The following is a 24,355-nucleotide window of genomic DNA, read 5'->3' as shown; positions in this document are numbered from 1 at the left end:
TACTCAATAAAAAACCTGAAATCACGATTATCGTCATGTATTATTTATATTTTTTAAATTGTCTTTTAACAGCTGATTTCTCTAGATTTACTGAAATAATTCAACTGAAAAAGATATTTAAATGTATAAATAAAATAATATTGTAAAAAATGCCACCACTCCCCCCAAAAAAGATAAAAAAGAAATGATATACACATATAAATAATATAAAAATTATAAAAGTATTACTATTTTATAATATAAAAAATATATAAAATTATGATAATATATAAGAATAAAAACAAATAAGATCAAAATAAATATCAACTATGTGTGAAGTTAATGCATTTAAAAAAACCCTTCTCTAAACTACCTAAGATAAATATTCAATAAATAAGGAATACAAATAAATTAGATCAAATAAGTTTTAGTGTGCTGCCACATCCTACTAAAAACTCCTAAGCCTTTATTTAATCTTTTGGTAAACTAAACTGAAAAACAGGTGAATAGGTCATAACACAAGACAACAGAGCATCACTGCCAATCAATCATCACTTTATCTTGATTATGTTGTTTTCAGAATCGTTAGAAGCCACAATCACAATTAAAAATGTATTTGCTGAATCACCCAGCCCGAGTGTTCTCAGAAAATCAGTTTAATTGCTAATCAAATATTCTTGTCTGGAGCTTTTTTTCAGGTGTGTTTCGAGTGTCTGCGTGTACCTTTGGCCATGTACTCTGTGACGATATAAATGGGCTCTTCAGACACCACAGCATACAGAGGCACCAGCTTGTCGTGCCGCAGCTTCTTCATGATCTGAGCCTCCTGGAGGAAGGCCTCGGGCGACATGGTGCCCGGCTTCAGCGTCTTTATGGCCACCTTAGTGGTGCCGTTCCACGTGCCTGCAGAGACAAAGAGGAGGAGGAGGAGTCTAGTTTTAGTTTAGTTGCACAGTTATGAAGGTACAAAATACAAAAACAATAGAAAAGGTTGAGTGCAGGAGAGGAGGGCAGGCTTATTTAAAGCCCTCTCCTATTTAATATAGTAAAAATAATACATTATTATTCATCAATAATGAAACACAGAAGGCAAATAACAAATAGCATAAACAATATCTACGTACACCAAATACACAAGCAAGAATAATCAGCAGTAATAAGGAGAAAAGAAGGAATTAGAGCCTGACCGATCGATTTTTGAGGCCGATACTGATTCTGATTTTAGAGAATAAAGCATTTTTTAGAGCTTAAATTAAAATAAACCTTTTTCCTGTGTTGACCAATTTTTCACTGAAATGACAAAGGCTGCTTTTTTTTAAACAAATAACTTCATTAAAGGATATTTAACATTATTATGTGTTATGTCAACCAATTCTAGAAATGATAACTGAAAAAAAAGAATAAAAATAAAATAAATAAGCTTAATAAACATCAATACTGCATGTTCGGTGTCAAGTCAATTGCTGAGGGTTTAAATAAAGAATAAATAAATAATAAACATTGTTTCTAAATCACTTCAAGTGTAATTTTTGGCGTTACATATTCTGTAAAAAAAAAAAAAAGGTTTTCATATCTGCTTATATCGACAACATGTAGGCCGATACCAATAGATTCTAATATGTCTGTGATAGATCAATATCGGCTGATAATATTGGTCGGTCTTTAAAAGTAAAACAAACAGGAAAACAGGAAAACAAACCTAGAATAAATAGATAAAACCGACAGAAATATCTTACCATTTAAGTCAAATAAATTTTTTTAACTGTGTCTTAAAAGTTTGCAAAGAAGTAAATGATTTCAGTTACATATTGAATAAAATGGACCTCTAAACTGTTATTTTTACAGCTTTTCAAGAGAAAACTCAATTAAAATCAAGCTTTTTTTCAAGTATAAGGAGCATATACCTAATGCTGAAAACATAATGGTTAAAATTAAACAGTTTCAAGACCTTGTATAGCAAAAAGGTAAATGAAAAACATTTTTTGCCTCGTTGAACAGGAGTAAATATCTGCAGATAAAACAAAAGAACGCTGACATGAATCTGGGAGAGAAACGCCCACAGGCCACTGGGGTAATCAGTGTTGTTAATGGGCTGGGAGCGAGACAATATCATTAATTAGGTCTTGTAATTGCTCAGACATGTGCTGTCATGCGTGCACTCCTCGCAGAAATATGCCCGGGATGAGCGGATACGAGCCCGCAGTTCAGAAAGGTACAAATAAGTTTGGAGCTGGAGCTGAGTGAGACGATCTCTGGAGATAAAGACAAATACAACAAACAGAGGAAGCGACTGCAGGAAGTGGATAATTCCCCAGTTTGGACAGAAATAGACACAATAAATATAGACTCTGGAGTGTTTGTTTGATTTATGCGCATAATGTTTGCGTTTCCTGCATAAATAGGGACGATTTCTTAGTATTTCCACATCTGGATAATTGCGGCTGAATGCCAAACAAATGCACGACGGCAGAAAACATGCTCGGGCGTGTCTCGTCTGTCTCGTTCTTACCCATCCAGACCTCTCCGAAGCAGCCCTGGCCCAGTTTGAGCTCCAGTCGCAGCGACTCCCGCGGGATCTCCCAGGCATCTTTAGCGAGCCCCTGGGTCTGAGGCTTGACTGTGGGGCAAACCGTGGTCAGCCTGTGGCAAAGCCCGTCGGCGTGCTCTGTGATGTAAACGAGAAGAAGAGATCAAAAACACTACATTACTCCCAGCAGTGCCACACACACACACACACACACACACACACACACACACACACATTCACACGAGCCTCCGAACCAGCAGGATACAGCCTTTTAAAGTCTGTTTCATGCATCGATTCATTCCATTTGATGTGGATGAATTCGTGCTCTTATACTAACTGTGATGAAATATAAATGAGGTGGTTTTAAACACACCAAAACCCTCTCCAGAGTGGCCCTGAAATGAAGTGCAGAGATTTAACCTCGGCTCTCCTCGGGGCCGAAAGACGAGGCTAAAAAAAATCACAAGTGCTCCATCAATTGTTATTAAAATTAAAAGACTTTTCATCTCTGGGGGCCTGATGCAGCTGTGACTGAGAGCTGTTTTAAGGTGTGATGAAAGGCCGTGATGAATAATGAATGAGAGAGACGACATACCTGTGTAGTGTTTGACGAGCTTCTGTAACGTGTCAAACTGCGCCCGCGTGGTGATGTAGTATCCCCCGCTGTCGAGCTTGCGGATCTTGTAGTGTTTCACATTGTCTCCCTTGGCTTCGTCCCAGTCTCGTATGGAGAGAGAATAAGCACCTAGAGGAGACGGGGGAAATGTTCTTCAGACATTCAAACAAAAAGTGACAAAGATTGGATGCATAAAAGATGAAACAGCAGCTCCAACATGGAAACAAACAAACCTCCTTTGTGTCTGAGAGAAACAGAGTTTGGTGGCTTTAACTACACAAATACTTATCAAGAGACAAACTGAAAGCAGAGGTCAGATAAAGGATCAGCCCCGACAGCTTCCAATAAATCTGAATTCTTCGCCAGGCAGTAAAAATGGAGTCTATTAAATCTAATTTATTGGGCGCTAACAGGACAGGTTCTCCAAGGTGCTAAAAGGAGTTTTTAACTGGTTATGAAGTCTCACTTTAATACTCCTGTCTCTATATGACCGATATAAACAAACAACTATTTCTATATAGTTAGAATTAATGTCACTGTCACTGGGAAAGATTCCCAACAAAAGATATATAGTACACAGATGGAAATAGCCTTTATTTTTACATTTTCCGAGGCAAAGTTCGGCAGTGAGTCGTACATTAACTCGCTAAAAGGAAGCGTGAGTAGATTTTTCTTTAGAGGATTTTATTTTTGACATGATATTTTTGTGGTTAGGGCTGATAATGTGGAATGATCAGCATATAGAAAAAAGACAAAAATTTACAAAAAAAACCCCCAAAAAGCTAAAAGGGAGAGTGATAGATGACAACACAAGTCAACTTTGGTCGCTCATCCAACAGATGGAGAGAAATGTATGGTGTGAAAGGATTTAAATTGATCCTGTATTGACCCTCTTGCTCCTAGACAGTTATATTCATAAAATACATTGCGAGACGTGGTTTTACATGAATATATGAATTTATGTTGGTGGCTAAAACAACTTTATCTTATTATCGTCATTGACATTTATTAACCTTAAATAGCTACAAATAGATATATTATCTCATCCTTCAAACAGCTTTGGTTACAAGTAAAATCATACTAAAAGTCTTTCTTTCGCTCGCTTCCAAAACAAATACACACACGAGCCAAATCAAGATCTTAATCACACAAGGAGGTGGTGGTCCTTATGGATGCTCTACCACTTTTCTACATTTTTCGATGCAGTTACTCATTATATGTTGTTTGTGTTTTGATAATAAAACTGAGAGAGTTTTGTGTCCATCCAAGCTTTAAGTGCTCCAACTTCTAGTTGGTTAGCATCATCCAAGCTATTTCTACGGCGCTGTTTATAAAGAAGTGATCATCACCTTTAGTAGTTTCACTTTCTCGCACCAGGAAAGTCCCTCGATGGTTCCCCGGATTCAGCAGCAACCTCTCAGCATCTTTGCGTCCCATTTTACCAAAGTACCACCTGTCAGGAGAAAGAATATATATCTATACACACATGAAAAAACCTGCCAAAATGAGTGTTAAAATCACATTATGAAGCTTCAGCTGGGATGTGAAGCTGTGTTGAAAGCCACGTGAGGTGGGATCATGCTAGTGTCATTAGTCTCCTGGTGCAGCCGCCGTGGACGGAGTAATGAGGTTATAACAAGGCCTTACTCTTCAGCCTGGATGGAGTCAGCAGGGGCCACATAATTGCTCGGGATGTAGCCATTTCTCCCCGTGTTGATGGAGCGAGCCTCCCACCAGTCTCCCTCTCTGCAGGAGCACAAAGACACAGGAGACATGAGACAAACGGCTCGTTCATTTAACAGTCATCCGAGGCCACATACATCCTGCTTTCATTGATCCTCTTGATGAAAACCAGTAAATAATGATAAATCATTAATGATTTAAGTATCAGCCTGGTAAAAGCCAGCATGGTGGCTTGTGGCTCAGTTGCCAACAGTTTTGATGGTAGATTAAGCAATTTTCCCGTGCAAAAATCGCAGAAAATGCAGTTTTCAGCCTCTCAAATATGGGAATTTAATGCTTTTCTCTTCTAAATATCATATTAAAGTTGATATCAGGTTTTTGATGAACAAAACAAGATATTTACTTATTAAATGCAGTTTTCAGCCTTTCAAATATGGGAATGTAATGTTTTTCTCTGCTAAATATCATATAAAAGTTAATAGCTTTGGTTTTTTGACCAACAAAACAAGACATTTACTAATTAAATTGGACATTTTTTCACTATTTCTGTCATTTTATAGATCAAAAAAGGTTGTTAGTTGCATCTCAAGGAAGAATTTAGAAAATATATTCCTTTTTATTTTTTTATGCTCTTTCTTTTATAGTAATTTCTTGATATTGTAGAAATTTCCAATCTAAATTAAGTGATTCTGCATTCATTTAAACCTCCTAATTTAAATTTTGAACTGTGTTTAAAATGTGAGGTAGGATTGAAAAACAGTGTCACAATGCGACTAATGAACGAGACTAATCTACTTTTCATTACAATGCTATTACCTCGGGCGACATTTCTGCCACAGCACGAATCAAATAAAAGACCCACAGTGCTGTGCAGAAAGCCGTGAAACAAGCTGCAATCAAACTGAACACAGACACACAAGGAACAGGTGCAGTTTGAAAGAGTAATCACTGCAAATATAAAATAAAAAACCCTTCAACTGAGAGAGAAACTGGGACGATTCGTACGTATTGTTGATGATCTGGAAGCGGTCTCCTTTTTTAAATGACAGATCGTCAGATGTTCTGGCTTCATAGTCGTACAAGGCCACAAAGAACGTAACACCACCTGAAAAAACACAAAAAATGACAAATAAATACCTTATGAGCTTGTATAAACACATAATAGCAGATAAATATGCAAGTGGAGGACATTATGATGCTGCGGAGGGTTTGTTTGTGTGTGTGACTGTTTTAAAGGCCTATTAAAGTAGATAAACCTGTCTCATACTCATTCTATAGTTTGAGGACTTCTCCTACATAGAAATATATCAGTGACTAGACTCTATAAACACAGACAGACGCCAAAGAAAAGTCATTAAAACTGTTTTTAATAGGCTCGCCTCCCTAACAGTCATAATATACAGCCCATTACTTAAGCATGTTATTGGCAGAAGATAGGGATGGCCAACTGGAGCATCTAAAACTATCAATTAATCGATTAATCACTATGTTTTATACATACTCCAGTATGCATAAAAACATCCATACATGGGCAAAATAAAAGATATACAGTCTGAAGAAAACAAGGGTGGTCTAATATTTTTTTCCAATTTATTGTTCATTTTAATGCCTGGTACAACTAAAAGTACATTTGTTTGGACAAATATGATAACAACATTTCTTGATAATGATTTTATCAAGAAAACCATGGAAAATGGCTAGATACCAGCTCTTAAATTAAACTCTTATGAGCTATTTCCGCGTTATCATTATGTTTGTCCAAACAAATGTACCTTTAGTGTTACCAGGCATTAAAAAGAAAAAGAAATTGAAGAAAAAAATTGGTATAACATTTTTTTCCATGACTGTATATACATCACTACGCTTTTATTTTGAAAGTACGGAAATAGACTTCCTGATGATCGTAAAACTAACTCAAGTGAGGTGATACTGTAAAGATAATGTCAAGAGAGAGTTCAGTGTTGAAAAGGCATGAGGTTAGTTTTCACAGTAATCTTGCATATTTAAGTGTGTTTTGTGTTTAAGTAAGTTTTTGATCAAATTAAACTAGTGCTAGCAAGGTTTGACACAGTAAGCTAGTTTTGCTCAAATTAATACTGTTGTATTTCTGTGTGTTTTATAATTATTATTGCAACTTTCAGTTTGCAAACTGTAGCTTTATCCAACTTAATTCTCAGCTCATTGGCTTATTGACGTACGGCTGCAGAACTGAACGTTCAGCCGTGTTTCAGTTCAGAGAGTACTGATACACAGTCATAGATAAAATTAAAATAAAAAAAGTAAAAAAAATACACAGATCGACTAAAAATCCATGTAGCAGAAGATATATTTTGGTATGAGTGGACTCATACCAGCATCCTGTAACACACTCTGCCTCCTGTGCAGATTTATATACCCGGCACGGACAACAATGCTGCCAACAGTAATCCCATTATCTCCAGCAGAAAAGCAAATAACCATGGCAGTGCCACCTTCGCCCCCCTCTGAGAGCAGATAATCCAACGTGCAGGAGGATTACAACCTAAATCCCACGAAACAGGAGGGTTCAATCTCGTCTCTGCGCGCTCAGGAGCGGCTGTAAGCTGCTCAGACACATTTAGGGTGATCACAGATGATAACAGGACCTGTGTTAAATCTAACAAGTTAAAACAACAATGGCCGGGGCATTAGCGGTGACACCGACGTGCTGGATCAGCAAACGTTAAGCTCAGTGTTAAGTGTGTTTGTACGGCGGCCGTGAGAGGTCAACGCGCTGCAAATTAGGACAACACGTGCAAATTAAAAACATCCTCATCGACTTGAGGACACATGAGGTGAAAACATCAATTTGACACGTGCAGCATTTGGAAAAAGTGCTGGAGGAAGTTCACACCACAGCGGAAATTGTTTTCAGGGGACATCAAATGTTTAATGTTTCTCTGGGTCCAAATGCTAAAATCACCCACAGCGCAAACTCTTTAATGTGCCCTTCAGTTTGAGGACAGTTTCTTGACTTTTGACTTTTAAATCTCCACAGTGTCTGAACAGATTTTTACGATTCAAACTGCAATTAAAACATCAATCTCCTTTTCGTTCTATTGCTATTTAAACTGCAAAGACAGCCCTCATCAGGCTCTTGCAATGTTAGTTTATATACAATCTCAGCATTGTGCACTGTTGTTGTTTTTTTTACCTATATCAATCAATGTGGTCCTGTATATTTGTAAGTGCAGATTAGTCAGTAAAGTCATGCGGCATTCAGAAAGAAAAGTCAAAACGCCATGAACACTTAAACATGGCTTTAGTTCAGTGTGCTAGCATGCTAACATCTCCTAGTTAGCATTAAACCTAAAGTAAGTAATGGGAATATCATTTTTACAAGTGTTTGTCCACGAGCCAAAGTTTTGGGACAATGTGATGTTACAAGATGAAAAGTTAAAGGATCACCAATCCGGATCAATAAGCAATAGTTATCGAGACATTTAATTATTTTTCTGAGCTCAACCTAATGGTGGCACTAGAGGAAAAAGTCATAAGGATTTGTGATCAAGGAGCAAAATTAAGGGCAATCCATTCAACAGTTATTGAGACATTACACTCATGGTGGTGGTAAAAAAAAAAAAAAAAAAGAGGGTTCACCACAGTCAGTTTTCAATTCCTGATCTCTAGAGCCATGCTGCTAACATGACTTAAAATTAAAAGCATGTCAAGTCTCTACAACTTGGTTTAAATAGCATATAAAAAGATGAAATACAATATGGCATTATGGAAACACTGTCCGCAGAAAGCAGATTGAAGGACACAAAGATTACAAGCCAAGAAGACAAGAAAAGTACATTCAAAACCCAATGGTAAGCTTCAAAAAATGTGATCAGCAGTAAAAGAAAATCGGCTCCAACATTAAAATACCCGTAAAGATCCTTCATGACATCTCAGAGTGAAGCTGTACTCACTTGAGACGGCACCAGAGAACGAGTTGGACACCGGGCCGGAGAAGGAGGACGACGCTCCTCCGAAGGGAGTCATGGCAGACGAGCCTCCGAACGGCGTGAGGCTGTGGTTGAAGTTTGCGGCCCCAGAGCCTGAGGAGGAGGAGGGAGGCTGGTTCTGCTGCAGCTGGGTGGGATCCGGTCCGTAGTGGCCTATGTGAGGCGTGGTGATGGTGGCGTTGGGGTCCGAGCCCGTGGAATTCTCTGGCCGATACTTCATGGCGGGGCCTTTGTCCTCTTTGCTCTTAATGCAGCCCATCGTCTCACCCTGCGATACACAAAGTCGTCAATTTAATGGCAGCAGATTAAAGGAAACATCCAATTCATCTGATGATACATAAATAAAGGGCCAAATGAGGTGCAGGATTAACGAGTACAACATAAGGCCTGTAGGCGCAGCAACATACGTTATGACATGAAAATCTAATGATGTGATATTTCCATGTGAATCATTTTGTTGTTGCGACTCGCTAAGACTATAAGCCATGTGGTAACTGGGACATATGGGGAGATGGAAAATCTGCTTTGAACCACGCATGGCTCAAACGAGTACATTCAACCCTACGTGCATGATTTTTAGTGTGACAGATGCAAAAAGGAAGGATAAAAAGGTGATTATCATTTTTATTGTTGTGATCCATTACATGTCATGGTTGTTCCATGAAGAGGTCACTTCGTGTTTACATACAAACGACAGACTAAAGCAGATCTGAAGCCATTCTGCCTTGAAATGGAGAAAAGAAGATCTATTTTTAGTTTTACATTTATGCCTTGTTGTGATTTACAGACCCCTCAGTCCACAGAGAAAATACTAAACTGGCCTTCCGGACACAGACCCCAGGGACCGAAGGGCCTTTGGGTCCCTGGGCCAAAACAGTATGACGTTAATATTTGTTCTTGTAGAGTCAATCAAATAAGATGCAAAATGAAAGAGAAAGAGATTCAAAACATCCACAAAGGGACAGAGGCCGACTAGAGAGACCTCAGAGATTCAAAATAACCACAATATGACTCAAAGGGATCACAAAAGGACCCAAAACAACTACAAATGATTCAAAATGACAATAAAAAGATTCAAAACAACCAGAAAGAGAGTGAAAATGACATTGAATAGAATCTTAATTACCAGAAAATGGCTCAAAACAACTGCAGAAAGATGCAAAATGACAAAAAAAGGCACAAATCGACTACAAAGAGATGCAAAACCACCATGAAGAGACTTGAAACAACCACATAGACTTAAAGGACCACACATGAACATAAAACAACTAGAAGGAGACTAAAAATGACCAGAAAGAAACGTAAAATGACTACAGAGACGAGAAAATGACCAGAAAGAGTAGCATCATTAACGCGAGGGGACACTTAATAACTACAAAGAGATTCAAAACAACCAGAAAGGGACTCAAAATAAGTACAAAAAGATGCTAAACCACCAGAAAGAGACTAAGAATTACTATAAAGAGAAGCAACATGAACACGAGGGGACGCTAAACAACTACAAAGAGATGCATAATGACCAGATAGAGACTCATATCAACAAAGAGATGCAAAAAAATGCAAAGACAAGAACAACAACAACTACAAACATCTCTGAGCTGATTTTGTGTGTGATAGTTCTGGTTGAGCCGTTAAATGTTACAGAAACAGTCTGGGTGTCTTGCTCCAGTGTCAGAGGGTTTGGGGGGCCTTTCACGTGTCTGCACCCAGGGGTCCGTTGTGTCATAATCCGTCCATGCCTCAACCCAAAACACGCTAAAAGATATAAAAAGTCAGTGTGTCTCCATCTGCGTGGTTGTCATTCCTCCTCCTAACGTAATTTGGCCGAAGTCACACTGAGGCATTCTTTTGTGAGATGAAGGCCCGGAAAATGTGGAGACAATCAGACACGCTCGTAAAGAAGTCTAAGCTCGGGGAGATCAGAACGTTTTCATTCTCCAAGAACAACAGCTGCTCGAGGAGTTGGACTCGGTTAATTGGCGCTGACACATTACAAGACAGTAAAACAATAGAGGACTGAAGTGAAATAGGAGCTTTTATTCGGTGATGTGGAGTGTGAAAGCAGACTGAACAAACAGCAGCACTGTGGCACAGTTGGTGACAAGATTACAGGGTCATAATCACGCATCAGTAACAGAAGAGGATCAGCTGGTGCTCTGATACACCTTTCACTGATTTTGGAACAGTGGCCTTGATTTAGGGAGGTGGGAGGGATTTTTCCTCGTCGGAGAAGGAGGGGCACTTTGCAGAGTTCATCGAGTTCTGCAGCTGAACTGCCAAGGAAATCAACAAAACGGGGACAAACCACAGAAACCTTCCAAAGATTCAGAACACTTTGCTCAAATAAAAAACGTACAACCGTTTAAATTGCAGGTTGCGGCTCGTGCCGAGCACTGGCCGCCCTCTGCAGAACCGTTTTATGAGCGGTCAGTCGCTGAATACGTGTCAGAATGAAACAGATTTCTTCAAAACGTCTTCAAAAGGACCAATAAATCTAATCTCAGATGTTAGATCTGGAGCCAATATGTTGGGAATGCTGGCATGGAAAAAAAATACTTTTAGTTTCCGAGCCAAACTTTCCTTTAACCTCGAGACAGAAGGAGTGTCATGGAAAGCAGAGGGCTTCGCTCAGTGGCTCAGTCGACTACGGTGGGCTTGTGTTTCATCATCAGACAGATGAGAGTCTCAGCAGTGGACTTACCACGCCATAAAACCCTGGACATTGTCCCGGGAATATTTGCACTTTATAGTGAGGATGTTTTTCCCTCCCGAAAAATAAGACATCAGCCATTTCATATAAGTGACATCACTCTTTTAAAATAATCATTAATGCATAAATACAGAGCTGATTTTAAGGTCCCTGGACGTCAAAATAAAACATTACGAGATTAAAAAATAACCACAATGTGACTCACAAAAAGGACCCAAAACAACGACAGAGAGATGCAAAATGAAAAAAGAAAAAGACTAAAAATTACTAGCAGAGATTCAGAACAACCACAAATGATTCAAAACAACCACAAAAAGATGCAAATTGACCAGAAATAGAGTGAAAATGACATGGAAAAAGAAAATCTTAATTACCAGAAAAAGGCACAAAACAGCTGCAGAAAGATGCAAAATGACCAAAAAAAGGCACAAATCGACTACAAAGAGAGTTGCTCTTGAAAATATATATATTCTCCTAACCCGAATATGGATTCATACAGTACGTTTTGAAGAAATAATGTCTCAGGAACAAAAAGAAAATGTGTTTTCAGCTTGTTGACAATGCATTTTACAATATATTTCCAGCTGAGAGAAGATCTTCCAGCAGTCAGGGTGTGTACATACACACATGATCCCTAGTCATATGATATATGATATTCCACCATCTTTACAAGAGCTGAACTAAAGTTGCACTATACTCAAATGAAATTAATTCCTCTGGAAGAAATTCTCTAACATAAGATAAATTGTTGCCTTTTATGCACATAAAACACAATCCCAAAGTCAGACGCCTCGCACCGAATCCAGGGTGATAAGAAGAGCACTGCATAGCACAAGAACACCTCAGTTTCTCTTTAGTGACTGTGTGGACATAAAGAAATGATTTAGATCTGGTCTAGGAGGGGAACAGAGAGGGGGAACAGCAGGTTGGTTGGTCGAGGGAGGGGGCAACCAGGCAGACAGTGCCAGCTCCACCAGCTTGAACTACTAGGAGGATTACGATGATGGTGGATTTACCCTAAGAGGATAATAACAGAAAACAAAAAAGGAGTGACCACCACCAGGCCCCGGAGCTGAAACGGTGCCAGCCCCAGGCTCCACCTGCACATTTTGCCTGAGCTGACCTTCAGTATTTTCAGCAGTGAGATGTGTTTCAGGGCTGAGAGGGATCTCCGGTGGAGAGCTCTTACTGCAGAGTCTTAGCTGTCATGATTCGATTAGACTCGGAGCCCCTGAATCAGCTCAGCTCACCCTCTGTTAGTGCCATGTTGGCCAAACCAGCCAGCATCACATAATGTCACCAGAGGCTTGGTCCACACTTGAGACTGAAGGGGAAAAACAATGCAATTAGGATAATGTGTCTTGGGGGGCATTAAAGGGATAGTTTGGATTCTCTGTAGGAGGTATTTATCTAGATTCAGCAATGCACCGCTGTGGATGCAATATTGAGATTATTTTTTACCTCTTTACCTTGCTGCTACAGACAGACAACTGAAACCTTTATATTAACCCTCCTCTTATGATTGTTTCTCAGGAACAGCAATGTTAAATTATCCAAAAAGTGTCAGGAACTAAAAAATCCCAATAAACATTGTTTATATGTCATTATTAACTCCATTACTAACCATCTCAACCAATATTTCGTAAAATCGTGTTCTTTACCTCTCAAAGGTCATGGTTCAATGAGGATCATTCACTTGTCTCATAAAAAATGCATGTTTAAATTTTCTTTACGTACATTGGAAAGATCTACATATAAAATACAATAGTTTTACATGAGAAAAAACATGAGTTATTGAAAATTGTATTCTACATTTTCTAAAAAAATTTTCTCTTATGGAGTGAGTTGATAAACCTCTTCTGTTCAGGGTCAGATTGACCAATGTTTATATTACAGAGATATGTGAAATGAACCATTTTCATTTTATATGTTGATTACACTTATTATGCCAAGCAGAAGAAGTTTCATTCCAAAAAATTACTTTAAATTAATTTTTAAAGATTTTTAAAATTTTAAATTGACCCATTTTAAATGAAATGGGTCAATTTTTACACGCAACATTACAGGAGGGTTAATCTGTACTCTCTTCAAAGCCACTAGACTCCACTGACAAAAACAGTCATTTTACCTTGCAGAACATGGAGGCTGTAGATCTACAGCTGCCTTGTTCGGTCAGTTTATTTGTGTTATTGTGCGACATGGTGAGTCCAAACTAACCAGTTGAAACACCAAATTCACACAATAATATAAACAAACTAACCTATCATGTCTATGGTACTCCCGTCTTCAGCAAGGTAAAATTACTGTTTTCCTCAAAGGAGTCTGGTGGCTTTGAAGAGAGCATAGATAACTGTTTTGGTTCCCGGTCAGAAGGGCCTGTCTGACAGCAAGATAAAACTGCAAAATAGTCTGAAATACTGTGTGAAACGTAAATAATAATAAAAAAAGAATGCATCAGATTCAGAATTCAGAGAGTATATTTACAAAAACACAAAGGTTTTTCAGTTTGAACATAAAATATACCGTCTTTGTACAGTTTTCAATTGATATATGTCAGAAAAGGATACGCAAATGATCACGTTTTATTTTATGTTTAAGAGGTGCAACCTTTTTTCTAATTGGTGTTCTATTATGTGCATTGTGTTTTCAAGTGACTATGGATGCTAGAGATCCCCTCCTCCTGGACCTGTTGTTTTGGTCCACACCAAAGTACGATTGGAGCGTTCACAAGCAAACAAACGAAAAGTAACTAGGATTTAACAGCACCAGAGTTTGATCAAAACCGACTAAACTTTGGGTTATGAAAGCGCCCTAAAGCACGTTTTTTGCCTGCTTCTCCAAACTCGGGGTGCGCCAACCTCCATCTACTGTAGGTAAAACACTGACTATGCATAAGTACCTCATACAACCCCACTTCACTAAATCACAAACTATCCCTTTAGGCCCAGAAAGAGCAAGAAGTCATGATGAAAGGTGTCTGAGCAAGATGACTGGAAAGATCACACTTCATCTTATAAATAATGTAAAGTGAAAAACTGTGCAGCAGACTTTTACATCCGAGTCGAATCACTTAAACACGAGCTCATTCCTGAACAGTGGCAGCATGAAACCACAGGGAAAATCTGCCTTGCTGCTAATTTTAGTAACTTATTGCTGACAACATCCCGCTGCCCCCGGGACGATAACATGACCTACAACAGCACATCGCATGCTAACACACGAGAGGGAGAGAGGACTCCCTGTCAGAGCCACGCAGACACAATGAGGGAGGAAGGTGAGGAGTTTAAACTAGGAAGTTGACATGTCCTCACAAAGTACAAACATGTATCTACAGAGGCTCCTTCCTGTATCTTGGAAAGCAAGACGAGGTGCTGTTATAGTCTGTTCTGACAGATAAAGACAGAGAACAAGCTTGACTTTTCATTTTCATACATACTGATCCACTTAAGGCAAAAAAAAAGACTCTTTCTTCAGCCATAATGAATGTGAAATCTTAAAGACAAAGATGTGTATTGATTTATACAACACCAGCAGAAGCCTTTTTCTTTACTGAGCTAAAGAAAATTCCACAAAAGTGTTCAGTGACACAGACGAGACACTATCTTTGTTTAATATTCCTCCTCCAGGCGGGTCAGATTGCTCTGTCAGCTACTGTAGAAAGAGCTGATATCTGCCAGGGACTCTGTGTCCTTCACTTTATTATCATTTATGACAAAGAAAAGCAGCTAATTCTTACATTTTTAGAAGCTTAATACAGGAAATATGTGGCACTATTGCTTAAAATGGACATATTATGTTTTATATATGACATATTATATATTATTATATCATTTTTAGGTCCATAATTGTATTTTGGGTGTCTACTACAACAGTTTTACATCCTTTATGTTAAAAAAACCCTGAATTCACAAATGCTCAGTTTCAGAGCCTGTCTCTAAAAGCCCACCCCTCAAAAAAAGCATAGTCTGTTCTGATCTGCGTTTCTGCACCATCATTGCAGCCAGGGAGTGACTGTAACAGAAGTGCTGATGGCTTGTTTAAAAACAGTTTCTGAATAGTACACAGTATTAATATAGCACGTAGACACTGCTGAGACATGGAAATCTCACTTTTTACAATAAGGGACCTTTAAAAAAAACAACTAACAGATGTGCAGATTCATTTTCTGTCAACTGACTACTCAACACGACGATGCAGCTTTATTTTGGACTCTTCCCTACTTTCTACCCCCTACTCTCTGCGTCTTTGCTCAGAACACACTCTTATCAAACTCTACATTTTGATCTCAACTACACACCTGTACAGCATTGTGACTGCATCTTAAAGGGTTCTGCCGTTATCGTGTTGACAAAATCTGCCCAGAGATGGATGTACAAAAACGCTTCTGTGGTAGTTCCTACTACAGCAGGCATCTCCAGGACCAAACTACTAAGGTTAAACAGCCTGTTCTCCCATCAAAAACATCATTATAGGTCGTGTGTACAGGGATCGGAAAATGAGCGATATTGACGTATTTTACCAACCGCTGCCATTCGTCTGCCGCCATCTTGCTGACGTGGTAGCGATTGACAGCAAAGCAAATTTAAAATAGAGGTTGGAGGATCGGGTGGTGGATGGGTCGAACAAACGGACAGACTTTCACCCAGGAGAGCGGGGTTAAAATCCTGTGTGAAAACAAAAGTAAATAATTCTTATTTTAAGTTACGTTGTTTACTTAAGTAACGTGAATCACGATCTTGAATGTAAGTTACAGGTTTTACGTAATTTGTGGTAGTCACGTGAACCTTACTGTTTAAACTGTCTTTTATAACGCCTTACCAGGAAGTGTTTTGCCCTAAACCTAGGTCCACAAAAACTGCAGCCTATTTTACAGCCGCGGACCGCACGTGTGAGCTATTTTTAGAATGTGCCGTTGTACCATGAACCGCGATACGTACCTACATGCTGTAATTTATGGTTCTGACACACGACCTCTTCTACTGTTTATGTTGGAGAAATTGTCGGGTTAAAGGTTAAAACAATACCAGCTTAGCTATCACAGCTGGTAATAAGTTTGTGCAACCCAACTTGCTGTTATGAATTAACAAAGCCTCTAAACCAGCCAATGTAGCCAAAATGCACTTTTTTTTTTGCGAGAGGTCTAGCAACTGCCCAAAAGCATACAGACGTTTCCCTCCATTAACTTCTGAGGTTCCTTTTGACCCTTGACCTCTCTCTTCTCTGCTCGTTTTCACCAAAAACATATTTTTAAGGGGCCAACTTTACATATTCCTCCTTAAACCAACACTTTCCTTATCATCGACCTGCACTCACAGTTTTCCTTCCCTCACTCCAAACAAAGTTTGAGAATTCCACCCAGCGCCACAAAATGCTGATAAGACAGCAGAGAGCTCAGTGCTTTCTCTCTCACACTCGCTGATCGCTCTAACGATGAAGACGTTTGTGTGCTTGCGGGGTTATGGTTCAGAATTTTAAAGAAGGCTGCAGAGACAAAGTATACCTGAGGAAGATGACAGTGCAGGATTATTGTACGGACGGGTTATCCACAGACGCCTGCAGCTTTAATATACTTTCTAAGTTAATCTACAAAGACTGTATTGACTCTTTATTGCCAACTATTTTTTATCACTATTTATTAGGAAAAATGTCAGGGTTTGCACTTTTCTGTGTTTTTTGGCTTTAAACCGCTTATTTTTAATGGGTTAATTGGCCATATATACTTGACAATTAAAAAAAACATACTTGTAGCTCTGCACACAAAAGCCATGAGCATTTTTTGTGATGAACTAAGTGAAAGCCTACATCCAGAACTAGCAAACTGACTAAATATCTAAAAAACAAGTCACTCTTTTTTATATAACAAGGTGAAGCATCTTTGAAAAAGAATGTGAGACTGTACTGAGCTCAGTCTTGGACACTATTTAGTCTCTGTGAGCAATGGACAATATTTCTGGGGTTTCAATGGAGCTAGTGGATATATCACAGGTAACGGTGATCTAGGTCACTACTACCTCTTCCATTCATCACTCAGTGTTTGCAGTCTGATAAACAACTTCATTGAAACTTTGTGTAGCTGTTTTTGGTCCATAGGATGAAAAGACCTGACTAATCGACCAATTTATAAACAAAAATTAGCATATAACTACAGATTAATTTATATTTAATAAAAAGCAAATACAAAGATAAATTGTTATCAGACAACAGATCACGGGTTTCAAGATTGCATTTCCAGCGTAACCATTTGAGGTCAGAGCCAAACCTCAAACATCTCCAAATTTAGGTCTACCATCATGATGATGGATCTGAAGACAGTGTGCCCTATTTTTAAGTTCTCCAGGTCTAACAACATTAGACTAAAAATGGAAACCAGAAAGCTAAGCTCGATACTAAAATCTTGTCCTGTTTCCTACATAGTCTGCATTCATATTCATCTGTTTATAGATATTATACTTAGCTAAATGTAACGCCAATGACGGCTAAAAAGAGCCCAAAACGTCACTCTTTACAAATTTGGGGATTTTATGGAGTCTTACATTGAAAAAGCCAGCATTCTGACGGGTTATTTGATGGATTCACATTACCTAAATTTAATTTTTTTTACGGTTTAATTGAACTGACATCAAATCAAATGCTACAATATAAATGTGTCAGTAAAGTATAGATCTTTGGACAATTTCTTCCACAACTTGCAATCTGACTGAACAGATGCATTTTAAAACTAAACCCCTGATCCTAAAATAGGTTCTGGTCCTTTTTATCTCACTTTGTTTAAACAGCCTCCACTCCCCTGAGGTTCAGATTATCCGGACTGCGATGAAGTTGACATTTGGCCGGATGTCAAGCAGCCGAGCTGAAGGGGTATGAAGGTGGAGCTCCTCCATCCGTCAGCCGTCAGTCTGAGTGAAACCCTGCCCAGCATCCCGTCAGACAGCTGTAAGCGGCTGACGCTGCGGCTGCAGACGGGGAGGGTCTCTGGAGCTTTACTGGCCTTCAGATCTGCAACAGATGCTGCCTGCCACCATCCACCACATTCCTCTGATGCCAAAGGGTTAAAACTGGGCCTGGAGAAATGTCATGTGATGTTGAAGCCTCAGAGCGTCTCCAGGAACATCAATAAGTGATTCAGAATTAGATCTACAGTGTATTGGGTGCAGAGCTGCTGCAGGAACGCACAAAGCAAACTGATCCTGAGGCTTACAACCGTTTGAGGGGAAAAAAGAAAATGTTAAATACAATGTAAATGAATGGAGATACTTCAGAGCGCTTCACTGTTTAACTTTGAAACATATCAGCCTAAACCATCAGCTCTCTTTACCATAAATACTTCAGTCCTGAGCAAATAGCTGTCGTAGAAATCTCAGTTAATATTTTACTTGATAAGTCAGTTTGCCATAGAAAAGCTTTTTATTGTGAGTAACTGTGCTGCCAGAGAAAAGACATCACACATTTTCCACAAGTCTCCTGGGAATACCTGAACAATGGCACCTGAATGGAGGCTAAGTGTGAGCTATTTTGGGAATCTGAGTGTGTCTACAATCGTCCTTCTGTCAGTACACAACAGGGCCGAGTGTTTGAACTGTCAACATCTAACTGAGTGACTGTAAACGTCACGTGATGGCCTGGATTGGGCTGTTTTCTCTGGAGAAATATATACAAATCTACTATCACATATTAACCAGGGCTACAACTTAATCTTTTTTCCCCTGTCAAAGAATCTGACGATTATTTTCTGCATTAATCGACTAATTGTTTGGTCAATAATATACCAAAAAAATACTGAAAAATGTTTCCCAAAGCCCGAGATGACGACCTCATATTTCTTGTTTTGACCAAAGATATTCAGTTTACTGTCAGACGGGGGCTGAAGGAAAATATCCACATTTAAGAAGCTGAAATCATCATTCAATTTAGACCTTTTTTGTCTTCAAAAATGACTAATATCGAATCAAAATATTTTTCAATTAAATAAAAAATTTGACAACTAATCGATTAATCTTTGCAGCTCTAATATTGGCTTCTGGAAAGACAATGTTTGATCATGTATTCAAATCAAAGTTTCACATTTTGGGCTCTTACATGCTGAGGAAATATTGAAAAACAGAGAACTTATAAGTTGTTGTCATATGCTTCCATTCGGAATCAATGGTTTCTTCTGTAGCACCTTTAAGGATTTAAAGAGTTTTAACACGATGACACAAGTAGAATCTGCTCCTTTCTTTCTTTTGCTTATGTTTTTGTTCCAAATATTGCCTCAATTATTGTAGGAAAATACAAAATACAAGAAACATAAATAATTTAGTTGTATTTTCGGGCAGATTATGTCCACCCAGACATCCAAACCTGCCAATGAAACCAGTGTGTTACAGATCTGGTGCAATGCTCAAAGTAGCTACGAACTTGCTGCACTCTTTCCGAAAGACAGAAAATTGGAATGTGCCATGAAATCAGCTGCTCCACCCAGATTAAACGGCATAGTAACCAGATTGGTGTCAGCTTGATTCTGACCTCATTAAGTGGTTCAGGGATCTGCAATTACATAATAGTTTATTTGTCAATGTCATTATAAAGGTCAGTGTTTCCGCTATCAGTTACATCCATTCAGCACTCCCGTGCCTCCTGTTTCATAAAAACGATCTTCACACAGTATCACATCACTTTAAATGTGTGATTCACCTCTTAGAATCCACTAAGAAGCCTTCATCCTCAGCTGACATCACTGTCTATCAGAGGCTGAAGATCTTGGCATTGTATGAAACTAAACAACCTCAGGAATCCATTACTTCCATGCTAGCTCCAGAGTCAGGCTGAACTTCGGTGAGGGAAAAACTGACATGGCCATTTTCAAAGCTTAACCTTTGACAGTTTGGGGCAGAAAAACAGCAGTAAAGCAGTAAAATGTGTTATTTTCACCTACTTTACTTGAATATTTCTGCACACTGGGGTCCCTATACAGTCTGTGAATTGCATAAATTGGATATCACTGGAAAGTTCAGACTCTTGTGGATTCAGTGAGCCTGATCTTGTTCATGTGTGATGATGTTAGACCCCATAGTGGGCATTTTATTGCAGTTAGAGCATTTTTTCCCCCAAAACATGACCTCATTGTATGCAATAACCTGTAGTGACCTGTAGAATAATCACAGTCTCATGAAACTTTACACCCACTAAGAGGGTTTATCTCCAGACCAGAAGTGCTCCTCATGCAATCGCTGAAAACTGCAATTCTTTTCAACAATTTCTAAACAATATCAAAGCACGGATTTTTCAGTGTTGACCCTCAAGGTTTTAGTGTCTTAATGTAGTATTTTGGAGGAATTTTGGCAATTTTTATCACGTCTCAAGTAGTTTAAAAAGGTTAAATCTTGCACCAAATGTGCATAACAAAGGATATCAATGCAAAAATTGTTGCAACAACTTACGACCATGAACATGGACTTCATATGGTCATAGTGTAACGTTCTAAACTTCACTCTAAATTTTCTAAATTTGAATAGGCGCCTAAACAAAACGTGTTAATTATATATTTAGGACAAGCAAACTCGCCACATAGTGCTGAGCGGCATCTCAAACTAAAATCCACTGTCGCCTTTAGAAAGACAAAAATGGGTCTATAGGGAGGGGTGGTATGGTAAAGTTAAAACAGATCAATACTCAGTACCCTGAGTCCAGTTTAAAGAATCAGTACCAGGAAATCAGGAAAATCAGAGCATCCTTATTTATCATAATGTTAAATTTAGATAAACTGTATAACTTTGCAATGGTTCCATAAAGTGATATGAACAGGAATTAAAATCACACTGTCAGAAATGATGGTATTCCCCTTTAACTTCCTTCACTCCAAGTCCACCGGCCCTTATATGGATTCATACGAGCAATGATTCAGTCCCAGCAGTGCCGAGCAGTACCCTTCACATGACATGTTCTCCAGTCACCTCGTGCGTGACAGTCGGTTTAATTTGAGTGTCACACACTGTGCAGGTAATGAGGACAATTCCCCAGCCCCCGCCCTCTAAGTGGAGCTGGGAAAAAGTAAAAGTAGACGACAAAGAAGAAGAATGAAGCAACAGCACAAACTGGGGAAGACACAGAAAAGTGACTCAGCTGTTCGGTCAGGAAGTTTGAATTCAGAGCATCACCAAGAAGGGCCTGAACCACCTCCTCCTCCTCCTCTTCCTCCTCCTCCTCCTTAACCTGCTACTGATTTAGCAGTAATCTGACTCAGCATGAGTCAAACATTGGGTTAAACATTTTAAATGATGAGTTGGCACTTTTGTCTCTTGTTTCTGGCTTTAAATTAAAATAATAATGAGGAAAATCTTCACTACAGTATATATATATATATATATATATATATATACACACACACACATCTCAACTATTAAACATGTTATTACAGTGTAAAATATGTGACCTTGTCCTACTTCAGTTGCACTATTCCTGCCATTTTTCTTTAGTGCAGTATTGATAAAAATGCTCAAAAATCCCTCAGAATTTTGACATTAATACACCAAGACCTTGAGGAACACTTAGCACAAAAAATCCTGCTGTGATTGGATTCCAAAGACTTTTGAAATTTTCAGATTTCTGTATATTTTCCGACATTTTCTGTAAACTGCTGAAAAAGCCTCTTACTGTCAATATACATATGGAAGCTATACCTCCACTGAATGCTTTAAGTCTCTAGTTTTTGGTTGTAAAGTTTAAAGAGGCTGTGATTATCCTAGAGGTCACAACAGGTCATTTTATACAGGGAGGTCAAGTTTAAATAAATGCTCTCACTCCAATGAAATGGCCACTATGAGGACAAACTTTTGTTTTGCTACTGAATTAAATTAAATATAATACATAAACCAACTATTTAACATGTTAGTATAGTGTAAAATATGTGACCTTGTCCTACTTTAAAGTATGTAGCCTATCTGATATATATCCGACATGGTTGCACTCATATTCCTGTGGGACTTTAAGCACATGCTGGTATTTTAACCTATTTAAATAAGATTTAATGATGAATACATGGCTTTGGGTTTTCACAGTAAATGGCAGTACGTGCTACATAAAGGTATATATGTGTATTATCATAGGACAGTTTGATTCCTTTGTTGATGACAGGTCAGACAGGCGAGCAGCTGCTTTCGGCCCATCCTTTCCTAATCCTGCTCACAAAGACCACTTTAATTTGGGGTTTTACCTTGTAAAAATCTTCTTCTTCTTCGGTTTCCTGCTTTTTTTCTCTCCCCCTCTTGAGTCAGCACCGGGACAAAAAAAATCCGAGTTATTCCAACCGGGACCGAACCGCCTTCATCCTCACTTCATCCATCCAGCAGAGAGACTGTGGTCAGATTTCAGGCTGAAGTTAAATCAAAGCAGCGCTGCAGAGTGACAGGATGAGCGACACAGTCATTGTCATCACAAGGGGATTAATCCAGCTGCAAGGAAAAAAAAAGTCAGATCCCAAAGTGTCCCAGCTCTTTGTAGCCTCTACTTCCTACTACTAAACTTACATCAACCCCCACACACACAACAACATGGCCGACCCTGCCTGCGGGACTGGAGAGCCACGCACAGCTGGAGAGATCCGTCCGGTACAGCTGATCTGCGGACAGCGGGGAGGAGGAGATCACGTAAAGGAGAACCGGCTGAAGAAAAGGAAAAATAGATTATAAAAAGAGATGGTAGTGTGAGAGACGAGAGGAGAGCGGGCCGGCGGAGAGGAGGACGGGTTCATGTGGAAAAAGGGAGGACTCAAAGCGTCCTCAGTCTGTACCGTTTTCAGCCACAGACACAGGTCTCTAACGCCCCCTGCTGGCGGCCCGCCGCTACTGCAGCTCCACATCTGCAGCCCGGAGCAAGTAGGAATGTAACTAAGTACATTTACTCAAGTACTGTACAATTCTGAGGTACTTGTACTTTTCTTGAGTTTTTCCATTCCATGTAACTTTATACTTCTACTTAATTACATTTAGCTGACAGCATGTGGAATATCCCCCATGCTGCTGCCCCCCCCCCCTTTATTTTCTTCTTCTTGTGCTTTTTTAAAAATAGGGTTTACATTTTTATTATGTTTAAATTATTTTTTATCTGTTTGCACCAAAACGAGAGCTGTGTTTTAAAAAATTATTTCGCTGTACTTCTGTGCAATGACAATAGAAACTATTTAGTTTTAGTTGCTTTAGTTACTTTTCAGGTCAAGATTTGACATGAAAAACACGTTCAATTTAAACTAATTACTTAAAAAAATAATAATAGTAGGCCTATATTAAGTAGTTCGAATGAGCCCCATCTTTACAAATTAAAATGCTGTTTCCATAAATGCATCAATACAAATAATCCAAAAATATATTTGGTTTCTTATATATTTGGTTTCTTATATATATATGTATATATATATATATATATGTATATATATATGTATATATATGTATGTATATATATGTATATATATATATATATATGTATGTATATATATATGTATATATATATACATATATATATATATATATATATGGTTTATATATATATATATGGTTTATATATATATATATATATATATATATATATATATATATATATATATATATATATATATATATATATATATATATATATACACACACACACACACAACAATCTGAGTGGGTCCATTCTGCATCACAATTATCACAACCGTGAAAAAATAATGGGTTAAATGCAGAGGTTGAATTTCCCTATTGTGGGATTATTAAAGTAGTTAATCTTAATCGATTATTCCTATTGACACTTTTAGTAAAGTAAAATATATATTCTTCTTGGACTGCTGCAAATTTGTGCACACATTCAAAGAATTTGAGTTTCAGGTTGCTACCAATACAGAAACATATATACAACTAAAA

General features: G+C 38.4%; 1 protein-coding gene across 1 annotated transcript in view; it reads right to left on the bottom strand.

Annotated features, from left to right (window-relative positions):
* LOC131961970 (tyrosine-protein kinase yes-like) overlaps positions 1-23,297 on the bottom strand; it is a 32,104-nt gene extending 8,807 nt beyond the window's left edge. Inside the window, exons 1-9 of the mRNA XM_059326908.1 lie at positions 22,988-23,297; positions 22,675-22,912; positions 8,738-9,041; positions 5,811-5,910; positions 4,770-4,868; positions 4,472-4,575; positions 3,102-3,251; positions 2,489-2,644; positions 703-882 (exon numbers count right to left, since the gene is read on the bottom strand). Coding sequence (XP_059182891.1) covers positions 703-882; positions 2,489-2,644; positions 3,102-3,251; positions 4,472-4,575; positions 4,770-4,868; positions 5,811-5,910; positions 8,738-9,032 — 1,084 coding nt within the window. The 5' untranslated portion in view covers positions 9,033-9,041; positions 22,675-22,912; positions 22,988-23,297. The remainder of the gene's footprint in view (positions 1-702; positions 883-2,488; positions 2,645-3,101; positions 3,252-4,471; positions 4,576-4,769; positions 4,869-5,810; positions 5,911-8,737; positions 9,042-22,674; positions 22,913-22,987) is intronic.
* Between the last annotated feature and the right edge of the window lie 1,058 nt (positions 23,298-24,355).

This window comes from Centropristis striata, chromosome 23 (assembly GCF_030273125.1).
Source record: "Centropristis striata isolate RG_2023a ecotype Rhode Island chromosome 23, C.striata_1.0, whole genome shotgun sequence".
Lineage (NCBI taxonomy): Eukaryota > Metazoa > Chordata > Actinopteri > Perciformes > Serranidae > Centropristis > Centropristis striata.
Note: the sequence above shows the minus strand (reverse complement) of the source record. Positions and strands in the feature narration are given on the sequence as shown.